General features: G+C 37.0%; 2 protein-coding genes across 2 annotated transcripts in view; one reads left to right on the forward strand and one right to left on the reverse strand.

The window, feature by feature from the left end:
* The window catches only part of LOC145491393 (ras-related protein Rab-37-like), a 14130-nt gene extending 9992 nt beyond the window's left edge, over nt 1-4138 (forward strand). The window contains exon 9 of the mRNA XM_081470583.1: nt 1-4138. This exon is cut by the window's left edge and continues 155 nt beyond it. The gene's annotated coding sequence lies outside the window, so the exon portion shown is untranslated.
* Nucleotides 4139-4236: 98 nt separating this feature from the next.
* On the reverse strand, nt 4237-23562 carry LOC145491355 (FAD-dependent oxidoreductase domain-containing protein 2-like). The gene is made up of 23 exons (XM_081470531.1): nt 23329-23562; nt 23111-23182; nt 20961-21023; nt 20357-20472; nt 16036-16193; nt 15198-15255; nt 14956-15022; nt 14682-14748; nt 14411-14458; nt 13339-13397; nt 12884-13003; nt 12392-12450; nt 11979-12099; nt 11129-11200; nt 10648-10763; nt 10384-10429; nt 9951-10013; nt 9524-9596; nt 9089-9192; nt 8564-8645; nt 7712-7808; nt 6904-6958; nt 4237-6344 (listed from the first exon to the last, which is right to left on the reverse strand). Exons 1-23 carry the CDS (start codon nt 23435-23437, stop codon nt 6268-6270), a joined length of 1902 nt encoding a protein of 633 aa, XP_081326657.1. The 5' UTR covers nt 23438-23562; the 3' UTR covers nt 4237-6267.
* Between the last annotated feature and the right edge of the window lie 33 nt (nt 23563-23595).

Genomic DNA, 23595 nt, shown 5'->3' on the forward strand with positions numbered 1-23595 from the left:
ATATGAATGACATAAGTTAGCTAGGAATAAACAGTGGAAGTAGCAACAGACTTAGTTAACTTGACCTCACTTTATTCTAACTTTTCTTTACCAAAAAATGTTAACCCTTTATAATTATTTCAACAAATGGCCAACATCTGATTTCTAGTTACATGTACATTCATTTGCCAAGACTTATGACAACTGAATTGATCGAGCAAGAAACAAAATCTGCAAACTAGTTTTCCAGTGCTGTCAAAAATTAAGCCATTGCTACTGTCCTGATATCCTAGCTGTGATGCGAAGTCACTGACCTGATATGGTCACAATATAATAGTCACTTGGCCAAACTTGGGTGCAGTAAATATACCTAATAGTACATTTTTGGTATACTTCAGCATCATATCAGGCTTGGTTGGTCTCACTGTAGGTATTTTGGCATGACTACAACTCACCAAAATACAAATCATGACTCAACAGATCTCTCCTGATATGCCATTGAAGCATGTCAGAAAGGTACAAGTTGGTATAACTACCAATCAATTTCTGAGAACCAATATTCAAATAGTGAGATCATGTGTTAAGTGAAGGCATCTGCAGTCGAGTGTCAATTGATACCCTCAATAGACATCTCGCTTGGTACTCGATAGACATCCTGATCGATACTCGGTCGATGTTCAATTGATTTTTGATCAACAGTTGGTCTATAGTCAGCCAAGTGTCGACTGACTCATATGTATGGATCGAAAATTAGTTGACTGTCAACCGAGGTGTTGGTAGAGTGCCGACTGAGTACCAATCAAGATTTTGATCAGGGGATTGATTGAAGGTATTGATCGACACTCTACTGCAGATGCCTTTGTACACATGATCCAAATAACCAGTAAAAGGAATGATGATGCTGAAGTTGGAAGTGAAAGGGTAAGAATAAAATTGAAGTACTGGTGTTAAAAGAAACCAGCTGAGTTGGTCAACTAGAACAAAGGCATGGAGCAAAATGCATTAAAACCTCTTTATTAGATTAGTATTATTAATAATTGGACCTTGGTAATGTACTAAACTATTCAGAATTTAAAATAAGACTTAGTCCATAATTTAGCATTTTTCTGCTGATTGGTCAGGAAGGTTACATTTGATGAAAGTTTAATGTTGTGGATTGAATGCAAAGAAGAAGTTGTTCTAGTTTTTATCTTGCCATGTGAACATCTTGGCTCAATTCCTCAGGAACTATGTCCCCTTGATTGGGTTCAAAGCTGCTAATAGCAGTTCTGAACTGCTAATGAGCTGTTATCAGCATATAATCTATAGGTAGGATGAGGCCCTAAATGGTAGAAATTGGCAAAATAGTAGAAATTGGCAACAGTGATATTGCAAGTTGTGTATTTTTAAACTTGTTACTTGTCAATTTTCACCCTGGTATGGTTTCACGATGTACATGTACATCTAAGTGCACTACAAGCTTTAGAATCTATCATTATCTATTAATGGCTTAATGAGAACTACTTACTGTGAAATATTCTTTATTTATTAATAGTTTTCCAATATTTTATTTACTGCAAATGTTTGGGAACTAGCTCTTTAATAAAGGTGTAATTTGATTCTTAGCATTGATAAAACAGCTGCCAACTGGCAAATGTAAGTGATGTAATATGTAGTGATGGTTCAGTCGTAGTTTGCGACATCCTCAAGATACTTGCACCATAGTATCAAACTTTTCTTTGGTTATTAATGGCTCAGTTATGAGTAACCTGACATGTATTTAAAAAATAGTATTTGAATTTATTACAAATGCTACAAAAAGGAAGTAATACACAATGTAGATTAACATATTTCACCCAGAAAGGTTTTGCACGAACACAAAACTTGTTAGGGTCTTGGTTGTTTAAAATTTGCAAATGCTTTTGTAGATAAATTGAAATTGTGACGCTTAATATTGAATATTTCTGAATTATGCTTAATGCTAATGTTAGGCAATGAATGTCACACCCCAGAGGGTACTTAAGGTGAAAAGTGACAGGGTTTTTTTTTTGTTTCACCCCTACCAAAAGCATAATGTTATCACTAATTATATACCCCAAAAAATTGTTTACACTTGCTGCTCACTTTTGTCCTCAGGTACCCTTACTGGTGGTAGTGGTCCCTTGGGGACACCAAATTAAAGGACAAAATTTCAAATCAAATCCAGAATATTAAATATTTGTGTAAGCTGATGCTAAGTAGATTGTAAACATTATTGTAAGTAAATTCATCTTGGGAGAGGGTAGAAAATAGTGTTGGTAGAATACTTTGTAAAGAAATACATAGGCCTTTCAAATGTAATTTGTTAACATAAAGTATTTTTCCAAGATGAAAGCCAATTTTGTAAAACTTGTTTCATTAGTTGTTTGATAGGTCTGTAATGTAACTTTTTAGTCAATGTATTAATCGTCCAAAATAAATCCGTAATCATTTGTTTAATTAAACAAAGCAAGAGACCAAATCTCTTGAACAAACTAAATCCTACTGGAACGGTGTTTGATTTCTGATCAGCATTAAGATTTTTTAACTTTATTTCGCTGCTTCACCTTAGTTTTCGCTTTGATTGAGGAGATTCTAATAAGTTAACGGAGGCTTTGAACAAACCACAGAACAGGGACAACTATGGACAAACAACGAGACTTTTACACACATTCTTGGTACTTGAAGAACTCATAAAAATCTGACTTAAGTACATGAATTTGAAAATGATGAGCGAGTCATCGAAACGTCATTCAAAAGTATTATCGCTAAGTTTTATTCTTAATTGATTGAGAAGATAGTTCAAATAATCAAGACAATGTTTGACCACATTTCCAGACGTCTCGAATGTCGTCCAAAATGTCCCGTTGCATGTCATCTTTTCAAATCCCTTCTCGGTGAATTTAGAAATGTGATGAAAAACTGTCTCTCATGTGTTGTATACCAAATAATTCTGAAAATAAGCACTGGAAAGACTGCTTTGGTGAACTTACTTTCGAAAGGCTTATTACCGAGGAATTTTGCGTTCGAACATACATTGAATATTATATATTTTCGGTGATACTGCATATGAAGAAATTTAGCGATTAAGTATTGCGTATTGTGAAATTCTCCAAACATGACACATGAAACAAGACAAGTTCTGCCGTCATTGAAGTCTCTTAAAGCGTACCTTAACAACAGTAAAATTACGAAACAAGTTCTGCAGTTGGGACTCGATAATTGGAAGAAATTACATCTTTCAATTCTCTATAAATATAAGCTTTGGCAGTCTTTATTCGCGAGGATTTAAAATCGGTAGCAAGTTTGCGTCTCAGATTTTGTCACTTAGTGTATGGGGGGTGGGGGCTCATCGGAAGTTTACTGTATTAGTTGATGTGCATTCACCTTTTAGGGGTGTAAGGAGAAGTTTAACCGTCAACCTTTCCTCGGCGTGCGCATACCGTTGAACAAGGCTCGGGGGGACGAGTATGCGAGACACTGCATTCTCAAATTCATACCCTCTGTTGGTAGTCACAGTCTCTTTACTTTCACCCACCCCTTTGACAAATTAACTACGGCATAGGTCGAAGCTGGAAGCTAAGTTTCGTCAAGTTTTTTCTTACACTTAGCTTGAACTTGGTCAATAGGCTGAAATTTCTTGAGCTTATTTCCACGTCTAAAGCTGGCCAAGCTCGACATTACGCATCATACTGCTCTTACCCCCGAGGGGAGAGGGGGGGTGGGGCGCCCATAAAAAAAGAATGGGGGTGCTCATCTTACGTTTTAGGGGTTAAAAAAGCGGGTTTGGGTATTGAGTCGAAAAAATACGACAAGGGATAACGTCTTGTTTTAGAACAAGTACTTAGGGGTGAAAAAAAATCTCGAGCCACGCCCACAAAACAGGATCTTGTTACCTCTTAGGGTCGATTCTTGTCAGCTGATTTAATTTCTACATGGTTATTAGACCTCCTCTCCGGATTTAAGGATTTAAGCTCTCCCAGTTTCGAACTCAGGGGCCCGTTTCTCGAAGGTCCCGAAAAGCCGTAGCAAAATCTCTAACCTTGTGGTACAGAGCTGTTTTATGCACATATTCTTAATATGAACAGAGGTTCCTTTCATACAAGACGTTTCAGGAGTATACACCTCCGCGTCTTTAACTTTCGAAAAACGGGCCCCAGGTACGAAGTTCTGAACACTGAAGGCTCATAACCAGCGGTTTCCAACAAGTGGAAAATATCTCGTGATGGTTTGTGTTCGCATTTCAAATACAGTTAACAGTTTGATAGCTTCCGTTCAAACTTTAATATGTACCTTACATAATTATATTACTGTTTACAAGCTTCTTTACATAATTTTCAATAATTACGATTCAATTTTGGAAGAAATACATAATTTAACTTTTTTTGAAAATTCTCTTCGAGGATTTCATTTATGTTGCTGTCGCGGAAAAATATTTTTTGGCGAGGGTGCTGTACAAATAAACAGTCAGACATCAGATCATCGAAAATCAAAACCCTGACCATACCTTAACGATATGACGTCAAAAAATAATTCTGTAGTCGTGAAATGAAGTCAATCTTGAACCTTTCTGCTTCAAATCCAGTTGGGGTTCATAATGGGATCAGTCTCAAAGTGAAATCCAAAATAGCAGTCAACAGGAGCCCATCAGTAGGAGCGTGCAACTACCCCATATTCCTGTCACGGCGTTTTCACAGATCGATCTATTTTTGGTTTGAATTTACCGCGAATTCACACCCTCGCAGGAACCTCAGTGACCAATCACAAGCACGGAATTAATTTTTAACTGACGTCATGATTTCAGTGGTGAGGTAAGCCATTTTTCTCCTTACCGATGCGCACTCATGTAGACCGGAACTGACCTATTTCGCGGGAAAAGAAGCCTAAAAATAAACCGGTCTGCAAAACTGCCGTGACATGGGCGTAATATGGGAGTTGCACGTTCCTAGTGAAGGGCTTCTGCAGTCAATAAATTACGTCTAGGACGTGACAGCTTATTGCCGTCAGAGTCTTCAAGACCCTGGGGGGTGTACTCCCTATAAAGGCCTATACGGGGAGGCTCTGCCCAGAAGGGGGGGTTTAGGTATCTAAAAGGGTAGGGAATTCACAAGTCGAGGTATATGAAAGGGTAGGGAAATCTGTCCTTTAGTTTATTTTTTAAGGGCCTTTTATTAAAATATTTCGAACAGACGCACCTTATGGCTGTATCACTTAACTTCTTAGTAACACGGGTCGGTTATGAAAGCATGTGAAAGGGGTACCCAGGTATACGAAAGGGGTACGGGGTTGGACCTCGGGGCGTGGCCTCCCCGTATGACACTTTGTAGGGTACCCACCCCGGGTTTCAAGGAAGATATATTCAGTGCCTGGTATAGGGGTGACGGACTGCAAATTACCAGTTAAATTGTCGGCGATTGTTCAGCTAAGAGTAAAAATTTCAGCCCACGACTCAGCCATCATTAAGGTTGTTTACCATTTACACGGAGAAACCGGTTCGTCAACGGTTGTCAAAATGGTAAGCAAAAATGCCTGATGGTAAGTTCCGTTCGGATTGGCCATTTACTATTTACTCAAAAAAACCCAGTTAACCGAACGAGACTAGGGCAGGTTCGACCTCCAAGATGGCGTTGAAGAACTGCAAATGGTAAGCATTTTCCACTCGGATATTTCGATTGGAAATCTTGGACTACTTTTTAAGACGTTCCGTTGAATTCGAAAATGTTTCGGTCGGTCGAGCTAAAATGTCTTACCATTTACGTTCTGACCGAAATTTTCGGAATTTTTCGGTAAATGGTAACAACCTAAAAGTTTCAGTTTTCAGATCTCAGCTGTCAGTTTGTGACCAATTCTCAACAATCAGTTAAAGGAACTCAGTCACGGTATTCTGGGTTATTTTGGCCACGTACAAAATTACCTTTAAATTGAAGGAAACCTGAAAATAATATTTTATCAAGATAGAAAAACACCAAAGAGATAATAACAAACCATAAAGGAACAAGGATGGTTAAGGATGGAGAAGATTGACACGGATTATAAACGACGAACTTGAAAACTTTAGGCTGAACTTTTCAAGATGTGCAAACCGCGACGTAGCTCCTTTAATCCCGATCTAGATCTCGTGTTGCTAAGTACGGTAGTCAGTAGTGCGATAACCTCCTTCCATGACACACTACAGCGAAAAAAATGTACCACTCATAAATAACTTAATCTTGAATTTCGCGTCAAGTAGATTCAGTCTTTTTCTCTAAAGAAGGGTACGCGGTTGTAAGAGGTATTCAGGCATCAAGGTCATCAAGACAGTTCAATTCCTTCTCCTTGACTCTGCAGGAAAGCGTCCTGGAGAAACTTTGGAGTTGGTAACATTGGGCCTAGCAAAGAACAAAAAAAAAAACTCGTGGATGAAGACACTGCATGCACACAATGGCTGCATACAGAAAATTAAACTTTGGCTAAATTTAATCTGTTGTTGTTGTTGTTGTTGTTGAAAACCAAAATTATAACTTTACTGCAAAGATCGTTAGAAAGTCCAATCCGAATAAGATCTCTTTCTAAAACAGTTTAAAGCTGTGGTCAAACGGTGCATGTCAGTCCATCGTAATCGATTCTCCCCTGACTATCAACAACTATCATACGCGTTGGTCAAACGGGAATACGATAATCTATTATCATGAAGAATTTGATCAAGCTCAAAGATGCTTTATGATAGTCGATGATAGTGCATGATAATTGGTGGTCAAACGGAAGCGCGTGTTACAACTACCATCAACTATTATCAACTGCCCTGCGCCGTTTGACTTTCGAAACTGACTTCACGAAAACAAAAGGGGAATGTAAGGTAACGTGGTATGCTACTGAGAGTGTCTTTCTGGTGCCTTACTCTGCAATATTGAAAAAGAAAACCGCAATTTATGCGGTAGGAAACCGTACCTTCTGTGTAATGTTTACGGCAATTTATTGGCGCAGATTCCTGTGTCATCAAAATCTGTAAACCAGTAAGATCAATTTGCTCTGGGTAACACACAATATAATTACAAGGTCTATTACTTAACACCCTGGGTATCACAAATTTATTTTGTTCCCTTGTTTGTCCACGAGGGTATAACTGTTTTGCCGCTAACAGCTATTAATTAGCTTCCACAAAAAGGGAAGCGAGTCACCATAAGGTCAGAAAGAATTAGGAAAGGAGATGTTTGATTCTGCATGCAAAACTGAATGGATACGAGTTTTCAAAGTTACGGCCACAATTCGTAACATCCGTACGAACAGTGAAAGCAGCCGTCGATTTGCCCCAGTAGGTTCATTAGTTCCAATCGTCAAACTGTTTTATCCCCCAGCATCTCAGCCTGAAACACGAAAATATTCCAAGTCCCGCTAATGACGTGCATGTTGCGGGGCGTCAATGGATCGTGGACTGCATTCACCATTTGTAACGATGGTATAAGGATCGTATCGCTACCTTAACGAATCGTACCCTTATACACCTGGGTGGACAATGGAGCACTGAGATAGTTAGGTTCCTGGCTGAAGGCGAAAACACAATGACTCCTCAGTCGGAAGAAATATTAATATCAATTTCTCCTTAGAGATACAGAAAACACTGTCGCCTAGACAGTAATGAGAGTAAGGAGACTCCTCAAGGAGATATTGCGTTGATGTGCCTCGACTACTAACATTAAAAGAAATGGGTGTTATTAAATGTATTATTATCTCACCACACATTGAATGAAAAGCTCACCTTGAAGCAAGACGAAGCAAAAAATGAACGAAGATCACTGTCAACAACATTTTCAATAAATCGGCGTAGGGGAAGAATGTGTGAGCTGGGTGCAGTCCTGAAGAAAAACAACTCAAATAAAGGCTTTATTGCTTCCAACAAAAAAGAAAAGAGCAAAAACCAAACTAATGGCAACAACAGAAGCAGAAACAGGAATAATCCAGGGTTTGAGACTATTAGTGTACACACACTTTTTAATTCGTGTTTGGCTAGCAGGCAGCAATGTTGGGTTGTGAACATCCATCTCACAAGGACACGAAGTTTATCCTTATCAATATTGCATATTCCAAAGGTTAAAATGACTTCTATCCCCTCCCCCCCCCCCCCCACAATTTCCCTTTGTCGACCCTCTAAAGCCACGCTTGACAGTTGTAGCAAGCAAAAATTTGTTTTGCACAGTGAATTCTAATCTGCTAGTAAGCTAAACAGGTTTGTCTAATGAGCCCTTGCAATCACAGTACCAGCAGCAGCAACAGCCGCAGCAACAACAAAAACATCAAAAACAAATGTAAAATTTGTCAGAACTGGCATTTGCGTTCTAGACTATTCACAGCCTCTCTATTCACGCACGCGAAAGAAAAAGCAAGCGAGGCGCGCGGGAGTGGGGATGGGGTTTGCCAGCGAAGCGAGCAAGAAGAATCTCGGTCCCTACTCCCTACCCAGTCCGTTTTGCGCTGGCGTTCAGTTCTCTCGCGATTCTATCCGCGCGTTCAACGATCGAATAAAAATACGAGAAAATAGAGGGCTGTAAACAGTCTATGTGCGTTCTGAATTTTTTTGTTGCAACCATAAACAACTTTAGTTTGAGCTTACCATAGTGTTAAGAAATCTTCCACAATGTGGTGCATGCGATTTGGTCTGGGAAGAACAACTTCTTTTGTTTCCTTGGGCAAGGCTGAAGAACAAGAAAATAAATTATTAGGTTGCTTGAAATTTCAACGAAATCTAGTGAAGTTTGAGAAAGGATGGGAAGGAAAAGAGAAGAGACGAGATTAGAAGAGAAGGGAAAGGAAGCGAAGGCAAGAGAAGAGAAAAGAGGAGAAGAGAAGAAAAAAGAAAAGAGAAGAGAAGAAAAGAGACGAGGCGAGACGAGACGAGACGAGGAGGCAAGGCAAGATAACGACGAGACAAGAAAAGAGAAAAGAGGAGAAGAAAAAAGACAAGAGAGCTGGGGGGTAGGGAAGTAATATGAGAGAAGAGTAGAAAAGGTGAAAGGGCTTCATTGAAAAGGAGAAATAAATAAGTTTTACGATATACACTGAAGTTGATGGACACTAAAAAACTACCCTAGATTGCAAATCCCTTGCTGAAGTGAAATTGAACAGCTTGCTACATTACCTGTAGGAGGTTCTTTGTAGAAGTAAAGCACAGGATGCAAGAAGTTTGACTTATGAGCCTCTCCTGGTTCTCCTGTGGCACGATCTGGCTTAAATGTGTCCTTTCTACGAATCGCAACACAAACAGTGTTACACAAGAAGAATGATTCCAAAGTAAGACACAGAAACCAAAATATCTAATTTCCTTTCAGCTAAAGGAAGTACCAATGCAATAGTAATAGCCTCTGAATTAAAGTGCTAGGTGTTGAAATCATGTTAAAAGGTTACCAAAGAATGCAGTGGAACCCTTTCAATATGCCCAACCTGGGGTTATAAGACTGTAGAGTAAATTCTTTATAGTCTTCGAGGTATCACCGCGTTCTGTAGACCATTCTATACGTGATAAGTGTAACAAATTTGTTTCTAAGTTTGAAACCTCTCTTTACTTCTCACTTACCCAGCTCCAGAGAAATCCTTGCCATATTCCATATTAAGTACAATCATTGGACCTGCTGGACGGCCAGTGAACTCTATAAACAGAATAAATAAATCTTATTATTTAAAAATGAACGTTACACTTATTTCCCAGGGGTGGTGTATAAAAGGCTGTGACTTTGAAACAACTCCACAACATACCTAAATCTTACCATTTATTAAGAATACAGTTGGTGGTGGAACACTCCCTAGAGGTGCAAGTCATTAGAAATTAAGGGGTGGAGTTGCTGGTAGTCTGCATAGCAAGCAATCCCTGGTTAGCAAAGAGTTCAAGCATCCTACAACCAGGCGCAAAGTGGTCAAGAAAATTCTGTAAGAACACTTTGTGAAGAATCAACACTAGAGCATGTATGGCCTGTACGTGATGATAACAGTGACAAAACAAATACCTTCAAATTGATGTACCAGTCTAATAGGAAACTCTTCATAGTATTCTACATTTCCATTTTCACCTGAAACAAAGACGACAGCAGACAAATAAAAAAATACATCAATGTTTCAGCTAAGGTCCAATTATTCACTGTGTATACCCTCACGTACTAACACTTGCTTTACTCTAAGAATGTTTGAAGCCAACAGTCTATTTGTTTTTTGTTACAGACAGGAATGAGTGAGATATTGAGTTGAACACTCAAAGATATATTCCATATCCATGCACGTCCATGTATTATCCTCCATTTAAAATATGCTCCGTTGTGACAATTATAATTTGTTATTTAGTTCTGAGATTTGATACATACTACCGAGAAATTTTTCATAAGAGTGAAAAAAAAAAAAGAAAAATTCAACCAGAAAATAAAAGTCAAATTCATTTATACTCACGTAAAATCATGACTTCTCCAAGGACACCAAACATTTGATAAATACCCTGTGATGTGAATACTTAGTTAGTCATATCATACACATTAAACAATTAAGCAATAGATTGTTGCTTGATCTGATGGCAAAAATATTAGGAGAAATTCATCTGAAATATTTCAAACTGCCCAATTTTTCGAGCCAGTTGCTGTTCCCCTATGCATGGATGATGAATTTATAGTTATTTTTTACTTAAATTATATTAAAAGTAGTTATATGAAAACTAACCGAGGCTTCATTAATCCTTTTGATTATCACATTTATAACTTCTGCAATAGGGACTGTTATGTGAGGCCATGTTACTTTATGGTTACGCCACTCCAAAACACGATGAAGGGTACGGGCTGAAAAAATAAAATACACAAAAAAATCAAAGCAATATATTGTCAAAAACTGAATAACATTTATTTTTTAATGAGTAATAAAGTGATAAGAACAACTACTTTTAGATCAGTGAGGACTCAATGCAGTGAAAAACTAAATACATAGGGTGATCACCCCCTCTCCTACAACATTGCCATTCTTATTTGAAATGGAACATTGTCAAATACTTTTTTGCTGTTATTGTTTTTGTTCTTTGTAGTAAGACTATCCTTGATGCAAACTGTCTTATTTATGTTTTTTTTCTCAACTATTAATTCACTTTACTTACTTCATTTACAACTTAGAATAAAACAACAGCAACAACAACAACAAAACAGACAAATACCAGTGTAACGATAACCATGAATGAATCCTCCTGCAGACTTGCGGAAGTCCACTGAGTGGGTGTTTGTACCAGCTGTGAAACAGGCAGTAAAAATATGAATTCAAAACTGTGGTTCTACTACAGTGTACTGAAGATTGCAGATACAATATCCATCCTTTAATTCCAGGCAATTAATGATACAAGAATTATTTACACCCAGAGATACATCACATTTCTGAGGTCGGGTCGAGTTAAAGAGTACTCAAGGTAATTTAGGGAACTGAAACTTAACCAGCCTAGGGAACTGAGGACTGAGACAACAAACCCTGGCAAGACAAAAATTCATTTTTTTTCAATCAAGATCCAAAAGTGCATTCACGCAATGAGTAGGCAGGGACTGAACAGAGAGAGGGGTGGGGGTGGGGTGGGGTGGGCATTTACTTGAGGGATGACAGTTACATGAGACCATAGAAACTGTAGTGACCGGCTGCTCAAAATATATCTTCTCCTTATTCTTCATATAATGTTTACAAAGCATTACTCAGTCCAGTAATTTTTATGTCAGCTCTTAAAAAAAACTTGGTCTAAGCTACATTTCACTAAGAAGTCAATATCATGGGTGGACAATTTTCTTTATTCTTGTCACCAGGTCTGAATGAAAGTATTCACATAATATTGTAAAGGAAGATGATGATGGCAATTGAATTCTGAGAGTTCCTGAGCATTAGGATGGTGGTGATATAGGTGGGTCACGGGGCATGTTCCTCCAGAAAACGAGGAATGGGGGGGGGGGGGGTTGAAATCTCTTCGACTGGATCCATCCTAGGGGGGTTAAAAAGACAATCAGTGATGTGCAAATGGTTCAACTTACCAAAATAGAGTCTGGGTATTGATGTAGATTCATAGCTTGGTTTGACAGCTGGGTATTTTTTGGAACGTTTCCCTTTAGCCGGTCTTGGTTTAGTTGTGTTGTCAAATATCGAGAAGTCGAACTAAGCACAACAAAAGAGCACATTTACACTTTTTAATAACAAATTGAATTAATTTTTGTTCTCACACTGTTTGAGTACTATTATTTAGTAATATATTTATTACGAACTTTTCAATATTAATAATTTTTACTGTACTTCAGTAATATTGTTTTGCTATTTGTCTCAGGCCCACAGATGGTTACATATGACTGAGAATCACACTGCAATATTTAATTTAAATAATGTAAGTATTTATTACCTGGACTTCAATAATAATAATAATAATAATAATAATAATCAAAGCCAAATGTACCTTAAAACCCAAACATCGAATGATGCGATCATATGGCTCTCGCACAGCGAAATTGTCAGCTGGCAAGAGAAGAGATTATAAATGGTAAGATAGACATGCACTTGTAATAAGCTGACTATGTAGAACTTTTTCAAAAAAATTGTCAGGTCCAGGTGTCAAACTACAACCTACAGACATGAACTGCTAAACTTTGTTAACTTCATTGTTTCTTGAGACACCAGTTAAAATAACTGATGGCAACCACAAAATGCAACCAAGACCTGTGTAGCCAGAAAGGAATTATGACTGAGGCAATGTACATGGAGAAAATAGGACTGAGGCAATGGGTATGGTAATAAATTCTCATATGAGGTTTTCAGGGTGTTTATGATGACTATAAACAAAAACAATCAGTTTGTCTGCTTAACTAGCTGCAGCCCTGGTAACCATAATTAAGTTCACCTTAAGTGCAGCATTTGCAACTGAAAGGCAGTACAGTGAGTGGTTACTTACGTGCTCTTCCACTCTCTGATGGCTGTTCGGCTGTAACAATATTCTCTCCAGTGCCGTCAAAAGCATCAACATAAAGCTTTCCATCTCTCTTGATCACTGCCATCTCCTCCACAGGAGCCTCTGCAAGGGAAATTATGAATCAAAAGCAGGAAAATTATTGTTAATATGAAATCCAAGGAAGAATAGCTCTTTGTTAATCATAAATATAATATCCTTAAAGGTAATCAATGTAAATTTTCTCCTTAAAGTATCAAATTATACATTGTAAAGCAGACAGTAATGAGAATAAAAAAATCGTCACAGTTTGACATCATGGAATTACTTGTAAAAGGAAAGTTAGGTAATCAGGAAAGAGAGGACAAGACAAAGAAGACAAGTATGGATAAATGAATCACACCTTGTTAATAGCTAGAGCATCAGAGAAATTTTTTTTGGATTGTTGTTGTAATACCTACCCAACAATGCATCAAGAGACTTCAGCTGATATGTGTCTAATATTCCATTATTCACAGCTCTGGATGAAGAACAAAAACCCTGAATATAACTATCGTTTTACAACTTAGTTACCCACTGAGTGAGTGAGTAAACAGACAAGTTTAGGAAAAGTTCATGTGTCAAGCAAAAGAGACAGACTGAGCTATCTGGTATTAACACCGGCCTGATCTGAGCTCTGTTTGCATTGTATCACATGCGATACCACAGATCTCAAATAAACCACCATGCACTTGATTGGTCTCAAGTATTGTCCTTTTAGGTCAAGTTAAAACCAAGTTCGAGACAACTGCAAGTACACTTGCAGGTTAATACAGTGAAACCTCTATTAAGCGGACCCCCAATGAAGCGGACACCCTCTTTTAAGTGGACACTTACCCTGGACCCGAAGTTAACATGTTATATTTCCCTTTATAACGAACCCCTGTTCAGCGGACACCTCTATTAAGCGGACGCGGACACTAAAATAAATTGTATTTGGCTAATTTCTATTGTTAAAAACCTCTATTAGGTGGACATCAGACTGAATTGACAATATGGCATTGGATTACGTAGCTTTGTTAACAAACTGGGACTTAATTACAGTACAGGGGAACAATTGAATGTTAATTGTCAACAAACATTGCACAATTGTTATAAACCTTTATTAAGCGGACACCCTCCATTTAGTGGACACTTGGGAAGGTCTCCAGGGTGTCCGCTTAATAGAGGTTTCACTGTATTGTGTAGTTCCAGAAAATATCCATACCTCCCCCATGGAAGGGATTTTTTCTAACACCTCCCCACTCCTCTGGAAATTCCAGTTAAGCTTCATACATTTCATTAAATTTTTTGGTCTCATAGAACCCCCATCCCCAAGGAAATTCCAATCCCTTCTGTGGGGGGAGTGTGGATATTTTCTGGAACCACATATTACATTACTTTATGAAGATTTTGGATTTAGAGATAATCTGGGATCAAGTCTGTGTTTTTGTATGCAGGGCAGTATATAGCACTTTGCACTGTACCCAGCTCTGCTAATCAAAATTAACTCACCTCAAGTCACCCACATAATGTGTTTCCCATGATAAGCGAACTCTTGATCTGTAGAAAAATGAAATTGAAATGGTTCCTGATTAAATTAATTTAAGAGAAAACATGGCCAATAATTGAACAAAAAAATTAACCTTATTTCTTTTTTTGAAAAAAAGTACTGGTACCAGAATTCATTTATAAAATGTTTTGATATATTTTTCTTCAAAATGAAAGGTTCAGTTAACATGTACAGATAATGGTGTAGCAAATTTAGCTTTAAAATATAACTAACCTAGCAAACATATGGATTAAATTGGTCGCTCCCATTATATTGTCTGCTGTCTCAAATGCTGAATTACCTGTAATGAAAATTCAAAAATAATGAAATAATTGACTTCTGATTTTGTATTGTTTAAATTTACTTAGGGTATTAACTAACTAATGCTTGCAGCAAAATAAAGATTGCAAAGAAGTTTAAAAGTTAAATAGAAGTCTTATAATTTTGAAATGCTAACAGTGCAATTGATAAACATAATTTTTCAAAAGACATTCTATTTCTGTCACACCTCTTCCTATGATAAGCACTGATTGTCCCTCGTAGTCATCAGGGTTTGTTGAAACTTCAGAATAACTCTAAGGGATAAAAAAACAAGACATTGCACAATCATATTACAATCTACAGTAGTTTGAAAATAATAATAATTGTTGTTACATGTACATGTAAGGCCACATTTTGATGTTGATTCTAATTTCTCCTGCAGATGGAGAAGAGTCATCAAAATTGCTTCAGTATGTAGGCACACATTACCTCTGTGTGTTCAAATCCCTTGAACTTTCTTGGCAGATTTTCAACTGATATACCAGTACTAATCAGAGAGAAACGAAGAGTAAATTAAATACCAAGGAAGTTCAATCCTGTTAGAGATCAAACACACTCATGTAGTTATATCTTGTGAGTTGCAAGTTACCAGAAACCTACATGAAGGCACTTCTAGTAAGGCAGGTACAAACGTCAGACCATGTTCAGATAGATTGCTCGGATCAAAAAAATTTAGAAAGTAGTGAAAACAAAGATAGTCTTTTACCAAAAATTCAGACTTAATATACACTAGAAATAATAATTATTGAGTTAAAATTTTCAAGTTATCTTTCCAGAAGTGCAGCATGTAATTTCAATATGGTTAAGAAGTAGATAGATGCTCTGGGCGGGTACAATGCCCATCAGGGAACAAAAAGAGGCCCATAATGACCACCCACAGAGGGCTGCAGGTTTTGAAATGGCTAGCACCTGCATAGCTGGAGATTCACAACAGAATATCTGCCAGGGCTCCAGTAGGTGTCTTGTTGAAAGCACTGAAAGTGGTTCAGTTTATAGCTTAACCATCCAGACTTGAGAGCTTGATTTGTGAGAAATGGCCAGGATCATGCACCTGGTCAAAGTTTGAAACCTAACTGCAGGGTTTAGAAGGTATAACCATACCGTAATGATCAAGACCTTGCCTACGAACAGTCATTATGCTTAACTTTAATTTGTAGGGTTAATTTGCATAACAGGTTAGGCTGAATAAGACTAAGATAATTTACTGATTGTGAGCATTAAGCCACGACACACTACATCAACGAAAAGTAAACTTTATTTCCATTACCTCATGATAAGATTCTTGCAAGTGTATTGTGTCTCATTTTGATCCTTGAGGTAGAACAGAACTTGCTCGTCTTCACCTTTTCTTGATACATGCAGAATATTGGTGTTGTACTGGACTTTTAATTTAAGTTTGGTGGCATAGTCATTCAAATATTGAACCTAACAATGAAATATGGTTTATATCAGCCACATAAATTCCAGGTACAACTAATGAAGGGAGAAGTTAGTGGGTAAATGATTATTTATGAGCAAGCTCGGGGCTTTACTAAGTATACCAAGAAGGTTTTAGAGGGCTAAATGTAAATTTTATGAACACTGGGTTAAAATGACAACCAGACTTCACAAAAAAGAGCATCACATTGTATCAGCAATCACTATTAAAATGAATTTAGCATCTTCAGTATATAAAGAAAGTCACGTCTAAGCCTTAAGGGCTTTGAGTGGATTTTGTGGTCAAGCTAGTAAATAAATACATTTTGCCCTTCACTAAATTTGCACACTGCACAGGCAAGTGAATTTTTTGGGAAAGGATTTAAGAAAAATTCAAATTACAGATGGGCAGTATTTGAGATCATATTACTTTTCTGATTTCTAATTTTAAACTTTTAACCAAGATTTCTAGTCTAGAGAAAATGACTCCCAGGCTATTACGTACTAGTTACAGCTAGTGAGAAGGGCAGGCTGCAAAACTGATTTTCTTTGCACCCTGGAATCTGTCAATAGCAGCCATAAATAATATTTTTTTAGTACTTCAATTAGGAAAAGGGCAATTTGGCCATGTTTTCTGTAACTTTAGTCTGAAACATGGGAAGGGAGACATGTCTTTCTAAAAACAACACCTAACAGCAGAGAATTAATGTAACTGTTCCTTTCAAAATAATCTAATCGTGACTTGTTGTTTGGTTATCACGCAAATTACTAATTAAAACAAACAATGCCCCAAGTTGGCGTTAATGGGGGAGCACTGCCTTGCGTTAGGTAAGCCTGTGCGACTTCTGGAGATTGCGTGAAACAAGAACCTCACTTATCTCCCCAGCACTTCGAGCTGACTGCAAGACAGCACGTGCTGGATCGGACAAGAGTATTGGTAGCGGGCAATATTCATAGGCAACGTAGCCAAGACGCTTGGGGGAAGTCGCTGCGCAGACTTAACCGCACCACACGGGAGTGACCCAAGTTTATTAGAATAAGAAATAGCAAACCAACCTCTTCTCCAAAGGGAGGGAGGGAGGGAAAATTTTTAACAATAGTATAGCAAGTGCTAACTGCGCTGTACAACAGAACACCAAAGTGAACTCTGAACAGTTTGTTTGAGCTTTTATAGCTAGACGCTTGTCTGCTGGGAAGGCCAGTAGAAAGAGCTGTACTACCGGACAGCTCAGCATTACACGTGTATACTCTTAGCCATGAATAGTGCTTTAATATTTTTGGCCAATGCTATCGATCGTTATAATATGCTAGAGGTAACAAAGCCATAATGTTTGAGCTAGAATACAATGTATCTCAGAGTCTGCTTGGCCTTGGGAGCTTGCCTACACAATAGCTTAATTGAAAACAACGCCGCCATGAAAGGCTTACTGATTACGAGCGTCACGTTCCATTAACTATATTTTACTGACATGATAGTAAAATTGCATTTAATAAAAGACATTGGCAAAATAAACATTAGATAGCAACAAGAGAGCTTTCTGCAGCTGTGCCTATATAAGCTAATTGTCTGCAATTGCTTATCACTACTGGGCAGCAACATGTGAAATACCATGTGAACTGGATGTGAAGTGCAAAACATGTGAAATTTACCATGTGAAATAATGAAACATGTGAAACACATGTGAAATATTTCTAGCATAGAAAAACATATTTCACATGAATGTGAAATTGCTGTGGAATGGAAATAACTCATCACAAGCATGTGAAATGGATGTGAAATAACATAAAGACAAAATCCACATGTGAAATTCTAATTTCAAAATGGGAAATGTAAAAACATTTAATTCCACAGCAGATCTAGACTCACACATTAAGTATGATTAGTAGCACTATCTGCACTATCTGTTGTGAGTTCATCACTCGTTTCATGAGCCACGTGATGAGCGGAAGGTTCATATTTTCCAAACACCTTCAAATGCCGTCGAATTATGAACGCTGAACACAACTTGCTTTCATCGAGCTTGCAAGAATTACAAGGGCACGGCCTCTTACTATTAGATCTTCGCTTTCTTTTAGTTAAGCGATCTTTTTTCAGTACATGCTGTACGGAAAACGGCATTATGAATACTCGTTTGTAAAGGACGCTACATCATGTATCGGCTTTCCAACTGCTTCCCTTGGACTACGAGTCACGTGTCAGCGGATCGGATGACAGTGCTCACCAGCACCCCTCAGTAAGATCAAAATTGTGCGAGGAGAACTGGGACCAAGGCGGAATGGAAAATAATACATGTAACGGCTAAAGGGACACGAACGCTTCTGTAATTCGTGCGGTTGTTTTGTTGTGAATTTCCAAAGGGTTTACAAGTACTGGGAGCAGGATAAAATGCCCATCTGTCGAGCCAGCCGGAAAATAGGTTAATTCACAAGTTTAGATTTATCCTGGTTCAACAAAATGGGGCCTTTCGATACTATGGACGATCTTGGTTCGTGTAACTTAAGTTGATCCAAGAAAAATTCTTGTCTTCAGCAATGAAAAGAGCGACAAGTTTGGCCGAACTTGAGGCTGGTGGAGGTGCAACTTTTGTGGTGGTGGCTGATGAAGGTAAGAAAAAGGAAAACAAGAGGGCTGGCAGTGATGTTAAGGGTGTTGTTGCTGGTGAAGGTTTGGGTGAGGCTGGCAAGAAGAGAAAGAAACCATCTTGGGAATATGTTCCTATTGTTGCTGAAGTTGAGGAACAACTTCCACCAAAAAGACGTCGGCCTCAAAAAAAGAATGAGGACTTTGTCAGTTATTAAACTACACTGGTGCTGAAGAGTTAAAAGGAAAAAGCAAAGGTCGAGAGAAATTACGGTCAAAACCTTAAACTGAAATATATAAAAATATATAGACAAATTGCATTCAATTATATTTTTCAAGTATGTCTTTTTCTTGTTCTTTACAAGTCTGGCCAAAATGTATGTACAGTACGTGTTATGAGCATGATATGGATTACAAAAACCCATAATTCCTCTCAATCTTAGCTTTTCTCTATTGTTGCTGACATTTTTTTTTAATGAGTGCTGTATGGAATTATTTAAATAATTATAGACTTGATTGTACGTTATTTTTAGTTTTAGGTACACCATTGCAATCGTGTATGACATCTTAGACTGAAATTTGGTCTTGTGTAAGATACTCCCTATGTAATGTCTGTATTGGATTTCCAAACATTATTTTTTATAAGCATATGTATTTCATGATTGCAACATTACTTTATTTTGGCATAAATGTTTATAAGAAGAGAATATACATTGCCGACCTGCACTGATCATGAGCTGTACATAAGGAAAAAAGTAATAAACAATATCAGTGCCTATGACTAGCCAGCTGTTTTTGAATTTCATTTATTGTCTTCACTCATGAAGTAGTTTAACCAAACTTAAACCATCGGAAATTAAAGTGAATGACACTTTTTTAGGGTACCTTTACAAAGATGCATGTTTGAAATGTTCTGTATGATTTCACATTCATTTCACATGTATTTCTATATAATTTCACTCATGATCATGATCATGATCATGATCATTCAATCTTGATAATTATATGGTCAGTGTCCATGTGATTAAAATGCTTTGATGGCTATTTAACATTGCTAGGATTATACATACATCCCCATCCCATTTATAATTAATTAATTATTTGATCATGCATGATCATGATCTGACATATCTTTTTGTCATTTCACATCCATTTCACATGTACTCGAATGTTTTCCCATCTATTTCACATCGTTTTAATTTCAATTCCTGCTATATATATTTGAACACACACACATATATACATTTAATTTATTTTAATTTATCATTTATATATATCAAAATGCTGATCAGTTGCTTACGAAATTTCACACCCATTTCATGATCACATGTTTTATGACTACTTGATCTAAAAAAATTTCACATCGATTTCACATGTTTTGACCATGTGAAAAGGAGGACAACATTTCACATGGTCATTTCACATGGAAATGATGTGAAATAACCATGTGAAATGCCTGTAATTTCACATGGTCATTTCACATACATTTCACATACATTTCACATGGCACCCTCCAGTAGTGTATGCATATATTTCCATTTGAAAGTTATTTGAAATTAGGTGTCTTTGCTTAGCAAAATAAAGAGCTCACCAGATCATCCGCATCAGGGAAGAATTTTTTGGAATAATGTGTCATTAGAAGAGACTCATCATCACTGAGAAGGGAGTTCCAGTCATGTCGCATGTTAAATTCTTTGTTAGTTTTTCCTGAAAGTGTCAAATAATGAATGTATTTACAAATAAATTAATAGCTGTAAAAAGTACTTGGATCTCTGCACACATTGCAGACCTAGGATTCTAGATCCTTGTCCGAACATACCCTTGAGTTGCATTTAAGTGACACTGTGTATGCATAATGGTTATGTATTATTAAAGAATGCAACACAACCTGGCTTTTATTTTTAGTCTGCTCTATGCAGTAGGAACCTTAACTTAGATGGGAGGGGCTGGTAGGGCTATAACTTTATTACTTTGTTACTACTCCTGATGATATAGACAATGTACAAATTTTCCCACTTAAAATTAACAAAACGGTGAAAATTAGGACCAGCTCTAATGCTTGTTTGTCATGGCCAGTGTTTTTAGCCCTAGCCACTTGGTCACTGCAGTCTCAATACAGCTTTGTACCTGATCCGTAATTACTTAAGTGCTCAAATAGAAGGTTGAGAATCTAGCAGTCAAATATATTTGCACACCTGTATGCCTCTTGTTAATGGATATTAACTTCCTATGTCTTGGATACTTCACATAAAATGCCCCTAAATATAAAAAAGCATGAAAATAACTTCAATTACAACAAAACAGATTCTATATTTAAATTCCTAAGAGCGTAACCATTCAGTATTTTGCAAAATACATAATTTTATATGATTTCTAACCGACAGGAATTGTCACATTTCTCAAAAATAAAATCTAAAAGGATTATGTGACATATGAGCACGTGAGGGATTTTAGTAGGGAGAGAGTAGTTTTTACTTGAGTGTCAAAAGTAAATTGCTTTCAAATTGATCTTACATAATACCAAGCTATGCAATTTGCTTAAAAAACTAACACCACATTTTAGTTATCAGTTAGTTTAAAATGTACTACATGCAATTTGCTTGGGCTTTTGATTGGTTCGGTGAATTCTATGCATCCTTTGTAATTGATCAGAGTAATTACTTATGAGTTTTGGTTTTAAAATAGCCAGTTGAAAACTCTGATAAGTGACTGATATCCAACACTTGCTGGGATGAAAAGATTGACTAAAACGAGGGAACAAATACAAAATAAAAAATAATAACAATAAAAATAGAATGTTAAACTTAATATAAATGGCTCAAGCTTATTTTTGTTTTGGTTCAAGCATCACATATATAAGTCAGGAAAATTTGAAGGAACTCCTTGTCACCTTCCAAACAATAAGGAGTTTAATTTTTTTTTGATCTTTTCTGAAATGCAATGAAAATGTATGCTACTATTTTGTGTACAAAGGAAACTGTCAGGGATACAGAAACAGCAGATGTTCAGCTGGGCCAGGTGTTTGAAGAAACAGAGACAACAAAGCTAATAAACAAAAAACATTATCTTGAATATTTCTTAAATTTTAAAAAATCTTTTTTACTGTAAATGTCCTATTCAAGACATCTGAAATGCTCTAGGAAACCAAACTGAACTAAAACTTATCATTAATTCTCATTGGAACATCTGCTTTCCAAAGACAATGATGTTCTGCTGATAACATTATATAATGATCCGGTCCAAGCAATTTTGTAATTTCAAAATAATTTCCAGAAGTGAGAAGGTAACATTTGTTTTGTTTGTCTAAGCCTGAGACAAAATAACATAAGATGATCTGCCGGAAAATACCGTCAAATATAACCAAAAATGTTTTTAAATCATAGCATTATGAATGTTTTCAAAATTATGCAAATTTTAAGAGCTATATTTACCTACATGTCACTTTGAACTGACTTCACGACCTTATAAAGGTTATCATCCATAAAAATTAACAGAGTTCCAAGTTTAGTTTCACAGAATCTAGGATGCAAACGAGTTTTTACAGAGAAAAGCTTTTAAGAAAGCAATTAGCTAACTCGACTCTTCGAGTATGAAATTGATACTCATTAGTATCAAACCGCACAGCCACGCATCAGCTGCGAGAAGTCTCACACCTCCAGAAAACAGTCGTCGGAATCAAACGGTGACTGTGGCTTGTCGCCATTAAAATAAAACATAACGGTGATCCACAAAAGGCTGATCCAAATCGACTTAATGATTCCACATTGAAGGCCCATTGAAAGGGAGCTCCGGGCAACGAGCTCTGTAACATGGAATGCTGTATCAGTACATTGGAATATTTATACGGTATTACACTCTGACTTCCAGCTGACATTTTAAATCTATGGCTTCGAGTGTAAATTGAAAATGCAACATTGATTTCTATACAGTCTATGACATATTCTTTTGGTAATGATCACTGATTGTTCGAGGAGTGAAAGTTGAATATTTTTCATTTTGAACACTGAACTGATAGCGAGCATGAATGTTGTTTAATAAATCATGAACTAAAAGCTTAAAACAGGTCATCAGTGTCGTTTAGTAAGACGTTTTTAACGATGGGCCTCCTCTTTCGTCTTATTCGTATTGTAAATAAGAATGACAAGTTAAAACAATTACGAAGCTTAAAAAGTAACCACGCACTAACACGGCACGCTCACATTTCACATCCGTATGCTGACAACTATAACGCTGAAAGCTACAACAAACCAAGTTGAAAATGATTAAAACTGCGTTTTAGAGTAGCTCATATTAACATTAAAACGTGCTTTTAAAAGTAAAGTACCACTATCTTTTGATAAAATACCTGCTAGACCATCTCGTTCGAAGATGATATAATCGCGGGCAGCGCGTTCAAGGTAAAATCCTATTTGAAGGCCTGAGAGAAAGTATTTAAATTTTAGTATCAACAAGTGCATGAATGAGATTTACAAAGCTCTGTAAAATTAACGAACACGATTTAACTTAATAGAATATTAACAACAAGGAGAAACTTCCACTAACATAAATTCTAAAATTACCTACCTCCCGGCCCAGCGCCGACAACACAATACTCGTGGAAAACTTGTCCGGTCGACTTCGCTAACGACACATACGAAACGAAAATTGCTAGTAAGCTGGTTAACCGATTCATCACGCATTGACAAGTCCAGATCAAACGGAGACAGCAAAATAAAGCTGGAGTTTGATATGCTTTCAGTAACTTGTAAACTTACAAAGCGACAAATATTGTTAGGTTCACTGAGCCTTGCCTGGCTCACTGGAAATTATTCGTGTTCGCAATATTTACCC

This window comes from Orbicella franksi, chromosome 6 (genome assembly GCF_964199315.1).
Source record: "Orbicella franksi chromosome 6, jaOrbFran1.1, whole genome shotgun sequence".
NCBI lineage: Eukaryota > Metazoa > Cnidaria > Anthozoa > Scleractinia > Merulinidae > Orbicella > Orbicella franksi.